The 13,440-nt window shown below is 37.0% G+C and overlaps 1 protein-coding gene across 1 annotated transcript; it reads left to right on the top strand.

Moving 5' to 3' along the window:
- Positions 1 to 2,142: 2,142 nt before the first annotated feature.
- LOC129000873 (guanine nucleotide-binding protein G(o) subunit alpha-like) lies at positions 2,143 to 12,095 on the top strand. Its single transcript, XM_054427933.1, has 9 exons — positions 2,143 to 2,243; positions 4,139 to 4,322; positions 4,696 to 4,880; positions 5,393 to 5,553; positions 6,162 to 6,290; positions 6,914 to 7,028; positions 7,745 to 7,919; positions 9,466 to 9,647; positions 11,345 to 12,095. The coding sequence occupies exons 2-8, from the start codon at positions 4,199 to 4,201 to the stop codon at positions 9,642 to 9,644; spliced, it is 1,068 nt and encodes a 355-aa protein (XP_054283908.1). The 5' UTR covers positions 2,143 to 2,243; positions 4,139 to 4,198; the 3' UTR covers positions 9,645 to 9,647; positions 11,345 to 12,095.
- Positions 12,096 to 13,440: the final 1,345 nt, after the last annotated feature.

The following is a 13,440-nucleotide window of genomic DNA, read 5'->3' as shown; positions in this document are numbered from 1 at the left end:
GTATCAGCGTAAGTTTTGTACAATAAATAAATAAAATCCTAGTCGAGTGATACATGAGCATCTAGTTGTGAAAGAATTATTCAAGATATCAAACCTACATTTTGTATACTTTATACTAAGTGCTGAACAAAACCTGATCAAGCGAAGCAGTTGTCTACGCCTGGGTTTGAAGCTGGGCGTACGGTAAAGCTTATAAAAACCCACATCACAAATCACCTGTACAAAACCGGTGGATGCCCTATTTTACTTCACAGGCTCTTAAACGTATGCCACCAAAGCAATGCCGTTATCCACGAGAACACGCTATAATCCATGTTATTTTCTATGGTTTATAGCCAATTTTTAGAAGGCCTACAACAGCTTTATTTTCTGGCTCAAATCAAAATTATGTATACTGATCGCCTATACGAAACTCTTTTAGGGTAAAAACTTACATACAGACAAGACAGGGATTGAGATGAGGGCGGGTGGGACGATTAGGGCGAGCTGTAGCGGAGCGGCGACAGGAACGGGAGCTCACTCTGTTCCAAGATGTCACATAGCAAGTTCGCACGCAATGCTGCACAGCGAAAACACGTGAAAAACATAAATTAATTTTGCGTGCTTCAAACCAGTCGGAGTGGGTGCATGAAGAGAATGAGGGAAGGGAGGTGCTCAGGAGCATGGTGAATACCACTTTTCTAGTTCTTAAGAAGCATGAATCACGATTTGTGAAATATATGGGTATGTCTAAATCGACCTATGATGTATGTCTAACTGATTGGAGGAAAGGAAAAAAATATGCGCAGATGAGAGGCTGGTGGTAACTATGAGGTAAAAGATTATTCGTAATATCTCGGTTTCCATAGCTGTTCTTTTTTGTAATTAAAAGAAATATATAAGTAAAATAATTGACAACACTGCACTTTACCTTCGCACAGTGACTAGAGCAGGCTGACTCACCCCTCACGATAAAGTCGTTGCCCACTCCACTCCCAAATGCTTGAAAAAAGTTTACTACTTGATTCTATGGGTTTGATTTTGTCCCTCTTAATCGCGCCACTCCGCTCCCAATCACTCTTTGTGTTTTTACCAAGGCCACCTCTAACTCCAGGCAACGGCCTTCGAAGTGGCAACGTCGCAAGTGGGGTTGTAACAGTTGTTTTTGTTTGGAAGCAGCTAATGGTATTTATGTATTTAGGAAAGATTGGATACTGGACTATGAAAATATTGACTCCGCTTTAAATGTACAGATATATATTTTCAATTCATATTGTTTTGGTTTTCAATTCTGTATGTTTTATTTTAATAAATTTATATTCATAAACTTAAATCAATAACGGGCCAATTAATGAGCTGATGTCACCTGTCTACCATGTTATCTTATGGGACGTCTGACACTAAACAACCCTACTTGCGACGTTGCCAATTCTACCAGTTAAAGGCAACCGTGGGATGGTTTTTACCCTGTGTGCGAGTTACTACTTGATTGTATGGGGTATGGGTTTGATTTACGTCTCTCTAAATTGCATCGCTCCTCTTCGCTCTCAGTCGCTGTATGTGTCTTTTTACCCTAGTGGAGATCATTGATTATAGGTCTATTTTTGTTGAGCTGGCTATTTTTCCAATTAAATATAATGCATCCTGCTCCTAAATAGTTTAATATAAAAAAGTCCATAACCAGAGGAAGTATTGGACCACTGCGTCAAAAGGACAGACAGCACCCGTACCGTATAAGACACTGAGACAGGAGACATAATGATTATTGACCCTTCGGCAAGTTGAACAGAAAACATTTTCGCGAGTTTATTCAAATTTATAACACTGTATCCACTGCCACAACACAATAATGAGCAGTTACATGTAAAAATCATATAGGTGAATGCGTATAAAATAATATCGCATGGGATAAAATGAGTAACTCAATACTGTATCATCAACTCTGAGAAAATTTGCTATCGTAGCATATTTAAACAATATTGGTAATGTTTTAAACCTCTGCACTGCCAGAGTATAATTATAATCAATGCTATAATCAATGCCATAGTCAATTACTCCTTCTTCCTTCTGCTGTGTATCGTAATTAGGCCAACGTACTGGACCAACGGGTGACGGAGCGTCGTGAGGCGAAGCAACAAGCCAAGCAACAAACAAGCAACAAAGAAAAGAACGCAAGCGACGAAGACGAAACATTTCTGTTTGTTTACAATTTAGGCTAGGTTTTATCTGCTGTTTAGAGACTAAATTGTGACTCATACCTTTAGGTGAGTAATTAAATTAAAGGTTTATGTGAATCAGAATTACTGTAAAGAATTTAGTTTCCTTATATTACAGAGATACTATACAATCAACTGGAGGTGAGAAGAATGTAGGTTATTGGTACACATATCTAATGTAGGCCCTTGCAATGCAAGTTAAATGTAATTTTATCATGGCAAAAGGAATTCAAATTAGGAATGTATCGTTTTTTAGCATCTAAATATGAGACTTATGATATAGGCTAGTAAGTAAAATCAAAGGCTAAGAGTACGGTACCTATCCTATCTATAATCTATTGGACCGTGGGGTTATGCTTTGGGCCAGAGAATGCCACATGTAAGAGCAATAAAGTTGAATATTTGAGCGTTACAAACAATTCCCCAAACATTTCAAGTCATTGTCAAGCTCTAACTTACAGAATAATGGGGCTATAGCTTGGGTTTGCTCTAATAATGTCAATTATTGCTTCAATTGGACATTTGGGGCAAAACTTTGCTATAGCCTACTGGTGACGTGCCTATTTATTCCAACAATTTGGTGATGTAGTTTTACTTACTTTAATCTGTTCTTTTAGCGAATTTCCCCAAGTTATAGGGAAGTAGCCATTAACTTACTGTAGGTGGCACGGTAAGACCTAGGCCCGGGACCGATTTCATTTTGATGTCCCCAGAGGCTAAAAACACCATTTGTTCAAATATTTATATAACTTTTATATACATAGGCCTATATAGATTTATATATGTACGTTATATAAGTTAGCCTATAACTTAGCCTACGTCCGTAAATGCGATAGCTTGAGTTTAACTTCATTTTTGTCCGATTTTGATGAAATTTGGTTTAAAGGTGTAAGGCGGGATGAACCTTGAAAGAGCTTGCGAACTAGCATGATCCGACCATGGGAACAGGGTTTTATGGATTAAAAATTGGGTTTTATAATTTTTGACCCTCAAAACACAAAGTTTTCCAATTTCCCTCCAGCCCTTTTTAAAGAGCTTTTTTAAAAAACAAATAGTTAGGCCTAAGTACCGTACCTGGGTACACTTCCATATCTGTTTGCACAAACAACCGAATGAGTACCGGTAGCCTAATATCCATCAATATCGATTATTCGATATATCATTTGGTTAGTTAGGTAAGGTTAACCTAACCTAATTAACCAAACGATATATCAAATTAAACAATCGATCAATCAATATTACTCATTCGGTTGTTTGTGCCAACAGGTATGGAAGTGTACCCCAGTACCCTAATATCAAAGTCTTTTTGTACGGTTATTGGTATGGAGAAAATTTGAAAAATTGTAAATTTAAAATCCGCATGTTATTATTATATTAGGCCTATGGAGAATATTGTAAAATGTTGTACAGTAGTTTGCTTGTTTATTGATATATTTATCTATTAATATTTTACTAAAAAGCACACTTTATTAGTTTCCTTGTAGCTGCAAACCTAGGTACTAGTTAAGCCTACCTAATGTTATTTAGTTGAAAATCAATTCAGAAGAATGGAAATTCGCTTAGTCAGCATGTTTGCTGCAGCGGGGGTATTTTAATTTGTACCAAGCCTAGACCTATAGACATCCCAAGAACAAAACAACCTGCGCAGAAACGAAAAGATCACGTGGTTCACGCTGGTAGGTGTGGCGTACCCTTCAAACCTGAGGCGCGGCTCAAGTCACAGTAGGTCATAATGTGTCTATAAATATAAACAGATTATACAGGAGATCTCTTGTAGTAAGAAAGAATAACCGTCTTTGTATCGGGGATGTACATCTGTTAAAATGTTGTTTAATGTAGGGCCTAGAGATTTCTCATCCCTAAGTCAAAGGGATTGCTTGGTAGCCTATAATGCTTCGAATTTTAGGAGTAGTACGATTGATAACTTAGTTGTAAACTTGCAGACTATAAGACGTAATAAGAGGAGAGTAGCTGAGCCGGAGGTTACACAACGCCAGCATGGGATGGGTGGATGTCTGACGTTAGATAGAGAAGAAGCCAAGGCTCGTCAGCGAAGTGATGAGATTGACAAGCAACTCAGCGAGCTCGCTCATCAAGAGAGAAACATCATCAAGATCCTGCTGCTCGGTAAGACAAAAACAACTAGAACCATCTTGCATGATCTCCTATCGCTAAAAATTATTTACAGACATATAAAATGGTTCTGAATTTTGTCTGTAAATAGGCATATTAAAAATGCAGGAGACTTTTCACAGTGTCTGAATAAATAGCGCAGGCTTCGGGGATTTTTTCTGGATTTCAAAAATTAAGTTAACTGCAGAATAACTTTTTATTAAGCTTAAGTAGAGGTACTGTGAATTCATTATAATCTTTCTTCGATGTGCTAAAACGGTCTAAAAATCTTCTTAAAAACTGGAACAGTCCTAACATTAAAATAAAATATCTGAACACTTTCAGGTTGGCAAATTCAGATTAATACTACGATGTTTTATGTTTGCAGGGGCGGGGGAGAGTGGCAAGAGCACGTTGGTGAAACAGATGAAGATCATCCATAGTGATGGCTTCACTAGAGACGAGCTTTGCAGCTTCCGACCCACTGTCATGGATAACCTTTTGTCGTCCATGAAGTACGTGCTGGGTGGCATGGGACTGCTGCGGATCAACTTGCAAACTGCTAAGAACAAGGTAAACTCTCCCACTGGCCTTTGCAGCTAGGTCACCAGAAAATATAACTTTAGGCTTTGGTATTTGAATTTGAGGGATTATTGTGGTAGACATTTTCCGTCACAATTCTAGGAAAAACAAATTTTCAAGACAAGTTTTTTACTAATTGTGATAGGTAACAAATTCCCGCAATACTCCCTCAAATACTATAAACCCACCATCACCAAAAATGAGCTTCTAACTGAGAATTAACTTATTTTTTTAAACAGTAGCTCCAAATTAGTTTCCTTACTATTAACTCAAAGCTGTCATATGTTAGTTTAAACTTTTACTGAATTAGGGTCAGCGTTCATTTTAATACCTAGACATGTTTGAAATGTAGGCATAGTAGCCTACACTTAGAGGGCAGAAATCTTGACCATTGAACATTTCACAATGATAACAATTAACAATACACTTTTTGTAAATATTGAGTTGTTAATACTATTGTTAACCATGTTGCTATGTAACTTATCGTACATTGTGTCATGTAGGGCCATGCCCAGACTGTACTCACAGCCACCAGCTGTTTTGACAAAAGTTTCACCATGTTGCCGGACGTCGCTGTCGCGCTGCAATGTCTGTGGCAAGACAGAGGGGTGAGACTGGCTGTCGCAAGAGGCTTTGAGTATCAACTCAACGACTCTGCCATTTAGTGAGTATCAACATGTCAGCCCCTAATACTATTCGTAACAATAAATCACAACAATAAAATCTAGTATAGCTAAAATGACAATACAATTGATAAATTTAATCAACAGGCATAGAGAATATTGCTCTATACGTTATTAATTGAGCAATTCATCTCTGTTAATAGCTCACTTTTGATTTACATCCTGGTCTGGTTAAATCCTAAGGTTAAATTAGCAAGGTTCAAAGATAATCTTTTATATTAGACATTGACATCCTCTCACTATTGCCATAATGTCAAACATCTGGTATTGTTTGTTTTTAAAACATATCCTAATGAAGCAATCAGGACCGTATGGATATGGTTTTACGGCCGTATAAATTTAGCTTTATGCCACACCTGAGATCTGCCACCACCGCTTCCCTCTAGCCTATTACAGTATTTTTAAATGTGCCTACTTCTATTCCGGCAGAATGAAACCCCTCCAATAGTCACCCGTAATTGCACATACATCAACAAGTAAAATTACAAGTTTGTTTAAAAACTAGCCTTATTTTCCGTGGTCGAGCTAACATTGTTAAAGCTGTATGCTTCGTCAAGTATTGTAATAGTAACCTTACTTTCTGCTGTAGCCTGTTTGACAACATGGATCGCATCTGTGACCCTAAATATGTCCCGACGGCAACTGATGTTCTGAGAGCCAGGGTGAGGACCAATGGCATCATTGAAACTCACTTCAAGATCAATGACTTTATCATCAGGTAAACCAACTATATTGAACTGTGTCTTTGGGACCACAAGTAGCTCTCTATGGTGTGGATTGCAATGTATAAGTATTTTAACATTTTACTGCACTTTTGTTTGGAATACTTTGAGTAAAGAACGTTATCTGTAACCACCATTTTGTCCCTTGTTTGTGCAGCCAGGACCATTTATTTAAAGTACAACAATCAACTAAGATTGGCCTAGTGTTGATCCATCAATTTCCAAATATTATAATATTATTTGCATATTTCAAGCACTGTCTTTTTTGACCAGGCCTAACATACCTATATTTCTAATGTTTTACATAAAGTCATAGCTGCATGTGACACCATCTTGAACTCTCATCCAGTTATGGTACCTATTACAACCTATTTATATTCATGCATGCATACCTTTTTAATGTTGTAGGCCTAAAAAAATCACTGAGCAAATTGTTAACCGCTATTTTATTTTAGAACAATATTATTTAAAAGTTTGTTACTTAAAATAAATCAGTGACAATAATCCTAAATAGACTTAGGCCTAAAATTGTATTATTTTCTTAAATTCCACTTTAACCTTTGTTGTTTCAATGCATCAATTAGTTTTAATTTGTAGTATTTTTGTTTAATAATTACAGAATGTTTGACGTTGGAGGTCAGAGATCCCAGAGACGGAAGTGGATTTATTGTTTTGATGATGTCAAGGCTGTGCTGTTCGTTGTCTCTCTCAGCGGCTATGATATGACACTAATTGTAAGTAATTGATGTCTTTGTACCGTGACGAGTGTTTGTTTAGATTGGATCAGCCAGAAGATTGGTAACATTTTACTAAAAATTTTGTCAATTCAATTAAGTGGTTATTTCTTGTATGATTGATCTTGGGATGTTTATTTTGTTTACTAAAAAGATTTGAATAGGTATGTTTTAAAGATGGTACCGTAGTGTTAATATTTAAAGATATGAAAAATGATTCCCTGTACATGGTCCCAGAGGTCTCTGCCTGAAAATGCCTCTCAGCCTCCTTTTACATTTTACTTTATCTTGAGCCATCCAAGTTGGCCTTTAAGAATCTCACACCGTAAATAGGAATTTTAAAGAAGGCATAAATACTAGAAGAGTTCATTAATAAAGCAATTTTGGTTTTTCTCAATATAAAAACAATTTTCTTCATTTATTTAAAAGTGTTTGTGTGTTAGTTCCAATATAATCTTTAGTCAATGTTTCATGACCAAAACTGCTAAACAGAAAAATAACTAAAATAAAAGCGATATGATGATCATAGGTTCTATCTCTTTTATTTTGTCCGGATTGACTTCCTTGTGGCGTTCCTTGTGGAAGCAGAACTTAAGCAAAACATACTTTGTATAAAATAACCTACATCTTCATTTACATGTTAATTGGTCTTGGATCACTTTCTAATAAAATCATTTTAACTTATCCCATCGTACTAACTGTTATTATTGCTGCAGGAAGATTCCAGTGTCAACCGGTTGGAAGAGAGTTTGAACTTGTTCTCTCAGATCGTCAACAACCGGTTCTTCAGAGAAGCTAGCTTCATTCTGTTTCTAAACAAGTTTGATTTGTTCAGAGAAAAGATCTTGTACTCTGGACGACATTTGAGGTTGTACTTCCCTGATTATAGAGGTGAGAACACTGATATTGGTAGAACTGATTGTAGTAGCCTACATAGAGTGGGCCCAGTAGTAGTCACCAATTCCTACCTGTTTCCAGGAATAAATCCAGTCTGGCCAAGACAAATAATAAATCAAATAATAAATCTTGTATCTCACTAAGAGAAACTCTTTTTTTCCTTTATACACATTTCAAAGGAGCTAGATGGATGGATAGATTATAAGTGGATGAAACTTTTGTTAGTGAATTAGTAAGTGTTTAAAAAATAGTGACAAAAAGATAGTTAGTTTTTCTCAGGCGATGTGGTCAGGGCCGTCACATGGTTTATTAGCACCCAGGGTGGGATATTGCCAGGCACCCCCCTTCCCATACCAAACACAAATGAGTGACGCTCGTAGTGGGTTGCGTCGATGTCTGAGACATCATCTGTAATGGAGACAATAACCATCATCCTCCACAATTGTGTCAAAATCCTGAATACCTCCGTGACCCCAGAAACATTATTTTGTTAGTTGCGGAAAAAATGTGATCTTTGCAGACACATTTTGTGATAGCCAAAACATTCTGATCGTAAAAGCTCGGCTTAAGCTCGATTTTCTGACTTGGTGCTTGATTCCTCAAGCGTGTATGCAGGCTAAGCTTGGCATGGCTCCAAAATCAAACCACCCATACACCTTTATGTTATGTACACCTAACATTTTTCAAATTTTGGTAATACCTCATGATCATCATGTTTGACCTGAGGCCCCCCCCCCCCAAGTCCGCCGCTTTCAAGGCACCCCCCACCCCCACCCCCACGCGACGGCCCTGGATATTGTTGAGACATTAGATTCATATCATAGAAATCTTGATCTTGGTATTGTATTTGCTTGGTTATTGCAAAAATTGTTGTTTAATAAAACTCTTTGTTGGTTTACAGTATCATAATATACAGTAAGAGTCCCGCAAACTCGGCGTTGTGTGGACTGGAAGGGTGCCGAGTTTGTGAAATGCCGGGTTATCCGGAACTAGAGTTAAAAATAAGAGAAATACACTTTTTAAGCTTTTTAACCGCCTTTTTCAATTAGATTTCTATTACAAGTCAGTATTAAGTCATCAGATATAGTATAACAAATCCTTAGTACGAGTTGCGAATGATTATACTTGAGCTGGCTTGTGTCCATGTTTAACTCGGACTCAAAAAATCACTAATTTTCTGAGCCAGGTGATGGCCGAGTTATCCAGACTGCCGGGTTATCCAGTGCCGAGTTTGCGGGACTCTACTGTAACAGTAAAGTGTTATTTAATAGCACTAGCTTCCTGCACAGTAAACATGAGATGAGTGGGTATTTCTTATTCATTTAAGTACTTTTATACTATTAACAATATTTCATATTGATGAAAATGTAAAGCATGTAGCCTTATTTAAATGCTGTAGACAACATTCTTCAGAGTGGAATGTGTCTTGATTAGCAAATCAAATATACAATTCTTTGAGAACAAACATTTTTTCAGTTTTTTTTTACAGTGAAAGCTATTTAAGCATCGTTTTTTTAGACTATCTAGTATGGTTTTGCAGGGCCGGACTTTGATGTGGACAGAGGTGCTCTGTTTATCCAGCACAAGTTTGCTCTCCGCAACCACAACTCTGCCAAGGTGTTGTACCCTCACTTCACCACAGCCACGGACACCAGCAATGTGCAGGTGGTCATGGACATGGTCATCAGTGAGAACTTGGCTCAAGTCACTCTGGTGTAACAGGTTAGTCGATAAACTGGACCTAAACTGGGATTTTTAAATGACCTGCCAAAGCAGCAGTTGATAAGCAAATATACGTCATTCCCTTCATTCTACTGCACAGTGATGATCAGGTGTTGTGGTCAGTGGCGTTTTTGATGCTATTATTGGGACCGGACTCCATTTAGATCATCGGAAATTCGGATAATTGGATTTTTACCGAAGTTCAGAGTCTTTTAAAAAAATAGGCCAAGTCATGCCGACCTTTTACTATTGCGTTTCGCGATTCTAAAATTTAAACTTTTGCTGCAGTGCGGAGTACGATTGTCGGTTATGATTTTCCGTGACCACGGGAGACGATGATGGTGTCAACACGACCTTAGGATATATATAACATTTTGCTGTGATCGCGAAAAACAATGACGAGGTTACCATGACTGCGGGAGAAGATGATGGTTTCTACACGACCGTGGTATATATTTATGATTTCGCCGCGATTGCGTTGAACAATAATGATGTTTCCATGACCGCATGAGACGATGATGGTTTCAACACGATCGCGAGACAAATTTTGGATTTTGCTGAGGTCACCCCTTCTGCCTTCTTTAACAATTCTTATTACTGTGGTTTTAAATTATTTCTGTAAGCAATTTGGATAGTTTGAGTTCGGATAATTGGAGTTCTACTGTATCTAATAGTTTCTGAAATAGCAATGGTGGCACAATTAACCCTTCCCGGACGGGTGACGGATATATCCGCCTAAGTTTTTGGCGATAAAGAACGGGTGACGGATATATCAGCTTATAGTTTTTGATGTTCCGGACGGGAAGCGGATATATCCGCCTTCTTTTCAGACAGACTGGCAGGTGCTTGAGCAGTAACCAGATGTTTCGCGGTACCAAGGCAATACTTTCCTGCTATCTCCATGGCTGCGCTCTCTCCCGCACTCCCCCCTCTCTCACGCGTCTACCCTCTCCCCTCGCACCACCCACCTCTCCTATGCTCCCCCCTCGACGTTTCACGCTCAACACTACGTTGTCTTTATTTATTGTTTACATATTGTTCTTTATTTATTGCCTAACGTTGTCATGGTCATATCTTCAAAGACGGGTGGCGGATATATCCGCTGCTTTTCTACTCATCCGCGGACGGGTAACTGATATATATCCGCTATTTAAAAACGAGTAAAAAAATTATTTTGACATTATGAAGTGTTCTATTGTGTTTATTTCATGTATACTTGTATAACAAAACACAAACAAAGAAAATTAATTTTTATTCTTTTCTACAATTTTTTCCTGTCCTATATCATGATTTCGCCCGTCCGGGAAGGGTTAATTTGTTCATGCTGTATATACAAGTGTTATTATCGGGTTTTTTTTTACCATAGGAAATGTAAATCTTCTCTAAGAATCAAATAATTAAAAAAGGCATGATTGATCGATCTAATTTCAAATTCGTTAGAACTAAAGCAAACAAATAACTACAGTTGTGGACACTAAAAGGTAGGCTACTTCTTCATGCTCAAACCAGTATCATTCTACAAAGTGGTGGTCTAGCCGACAGATAGTCTCTACATTCATAACTTTTTTACCATGTACTGTACCATATGAATCACTTATTTCATTGGAAATCGTGTTTTCTGAATAGTAGTTCAATTTTATTCAGTTGATTAGGCCTATTCTTATAAAAAAGTTAGCATACATTGTTGTTTTTTACAGATGTTGAACTGAATGAAACGATTGGTCTCAAAAGATTCTCTAATGTTGTTCCTACAAAAGAAGATCATTTACCAAAAATCGTCGATCCAAAACGTGTAAAGATTAAGGTAGACTGTAGGAGGAACAAATACAATTGTAAGTGTTAAATATATTTGGAATCAACCTTTATTTTGTTTGTAGAATTTGTATTTATTTATTGTTTAAAATAATGTTTTCCCGGTAGAATTTGTTTTCTAGAAATCTTTAGTGAAAATATGGCTTGTTAGTTGTATTTCATTATATTTATATATACATAAAGTAGATTTAGAAGTTTCACATTACTTGGTGATAAGTCTAAAAAAGATCATACTTTGATTATGTTGACTATGTGGAATGTTTTTTTTTTTCTTTTGTAAAATAATGTAGATAAATAGCCTAATAAAGCTTTATTTTCCGTTAGTTAAAAGTAAAAGTATTATATTTAAAAGTCCATGGTAGATTACTTACTTTGTTATTTTTACCTGAGTGCAATAATTATTCTTGACTAAGTTCTGGTTCAGTATTATGATGGAGACCTTTAGTAGTATATTACGTTACTAGTCCTGAAAATGAGTGTTTACCGGACGAGTGTGGTCGTTCCCGTGCGAGACGAAGTCAAGTACGGGATTACCATACGAGTCCGGTACACACATTTTGGACGAGTTAGGTACGATAGTTTACGCCATACTAATAAATCTGTACAAATCCTTATATATTTCCACCAACTAAAGGAATAAAAATCACTATATGTTTTTGTTTATAACCATTCATTGCCACCTAAATACAGTATAATCAGCTGATTGGTGTCCGGTAAAACTCATTTCAGTACAGTAGTACGCAATGAAACCCCATTTGAATAAGCTGGCGGCAAACAGCTGTTTTCTGGACTAAATCCTTGCGTGGGAAGTTCGTCAAAATAATGTAGTGTGGCGTAAATATTTTTTCATTAATTAAGACAGTCGAGTTTTGATCAGTCGTCCAAACTAAAGTCTATCTAGCATTACCAACTAAGCAAGATACCCTGCTTATCATCTATTGTTTTCTTTATTTTTATTAGAACAATATAATTGACAAGTTTAAGACATATTTCTCAAAAAGTCCAATTAGTCATGTTAGTAAAACTTAACCCAGCCAAATTAAATTTTACATTTTCAGGGTATTTGTTGTTGACTAAAATGTGTAAATTAAGTGCTGAACACTTCTTTTGTATCTTAGAAACATGTTCAAATTATGTGTATATTGATGTAACAATTAAAAAAAAATGTTTTTCAAAATTATACTGTACCAGTTGTACAGTAATGGAGGCCAGCAGTTAAGGTGTTAAGGCTCGATTATACAGGATAAGATTAAAAGCTACTAGTAGCCTTTTTTACACAAAGTTTGTGAATTAGCCCTATGTTCTCACTAGAATCACTCAATACCTGTTATTAAAAAAGCTCTGGAAAAGTGTACGGTACTTTCTTATTAGACGGAGGCCGCCCTTATACGCGCTGCATCGTTTATGTTAGGTTTGGTTATCATACATATGTTTGTAGGACTTTCCTTGTTTTGTTATGAATCAAATGATATCAGATGAGGCATACTTTCGCCTGCCAAATCCCCTCCAAGTTGGCCAAGGTCAGATCATTGACCAGAGCGCGCGCATCACCTGTCACCACCTGTATCTGGGTCAGCGTCCTGAGTGATAACTCATCTGGTATCGTTTGATTCATAACGAAATGAGGAAAGTCCTACAAACATAACCCAAACTAAGATATCCGCCGCATTGCGCTGTATAACTACTTGGCGGAGTGTAGCTAGCGGCGGCAATTCATTCAACTCAATCCTCGCTGACATAGCTGCCTACTGGGAGGCAGAACTCAAAGGCCGCTAAACGTAATCATGTCAAATTTCAACAGTAAGTCAAATAAAGTATGTTCTTTCCATTTATATAGTTATTTTTCGTCTCCAGTAAAAAAATTCCCTCTAAAATAAGTGGCCTCCGCAATAATTAAAAAATACCAAGTTTACTCTGCCGGTGAAATTACAGGCCTCTTACTCGATTTTGAGCAAACTATATCATGGTAAATACTATCGAA

This window comes from Macrosteles quadrilineatus, unplaced genomic scaffold (assembly GCF_028750875.1).
Source record: "Macrosteles quadrilineatus isolate MER2022 unplaced genomic scaffold, UCM_ALF_1.0 Scaffold_8__2_contigs__length_117827958, whole genome shotgun sequence".
In the NCBI taxonomy this organism is placed as follows: Eukaryota; Metazoa; Arthropoda; class Insecta; order Hemiptera; family Cicadellidae; genus Macrosteles; species Macrosteles quadrilineatus.
This window is presented reverse-complemented; position numbering and strand designations above follow the sequence as displayed.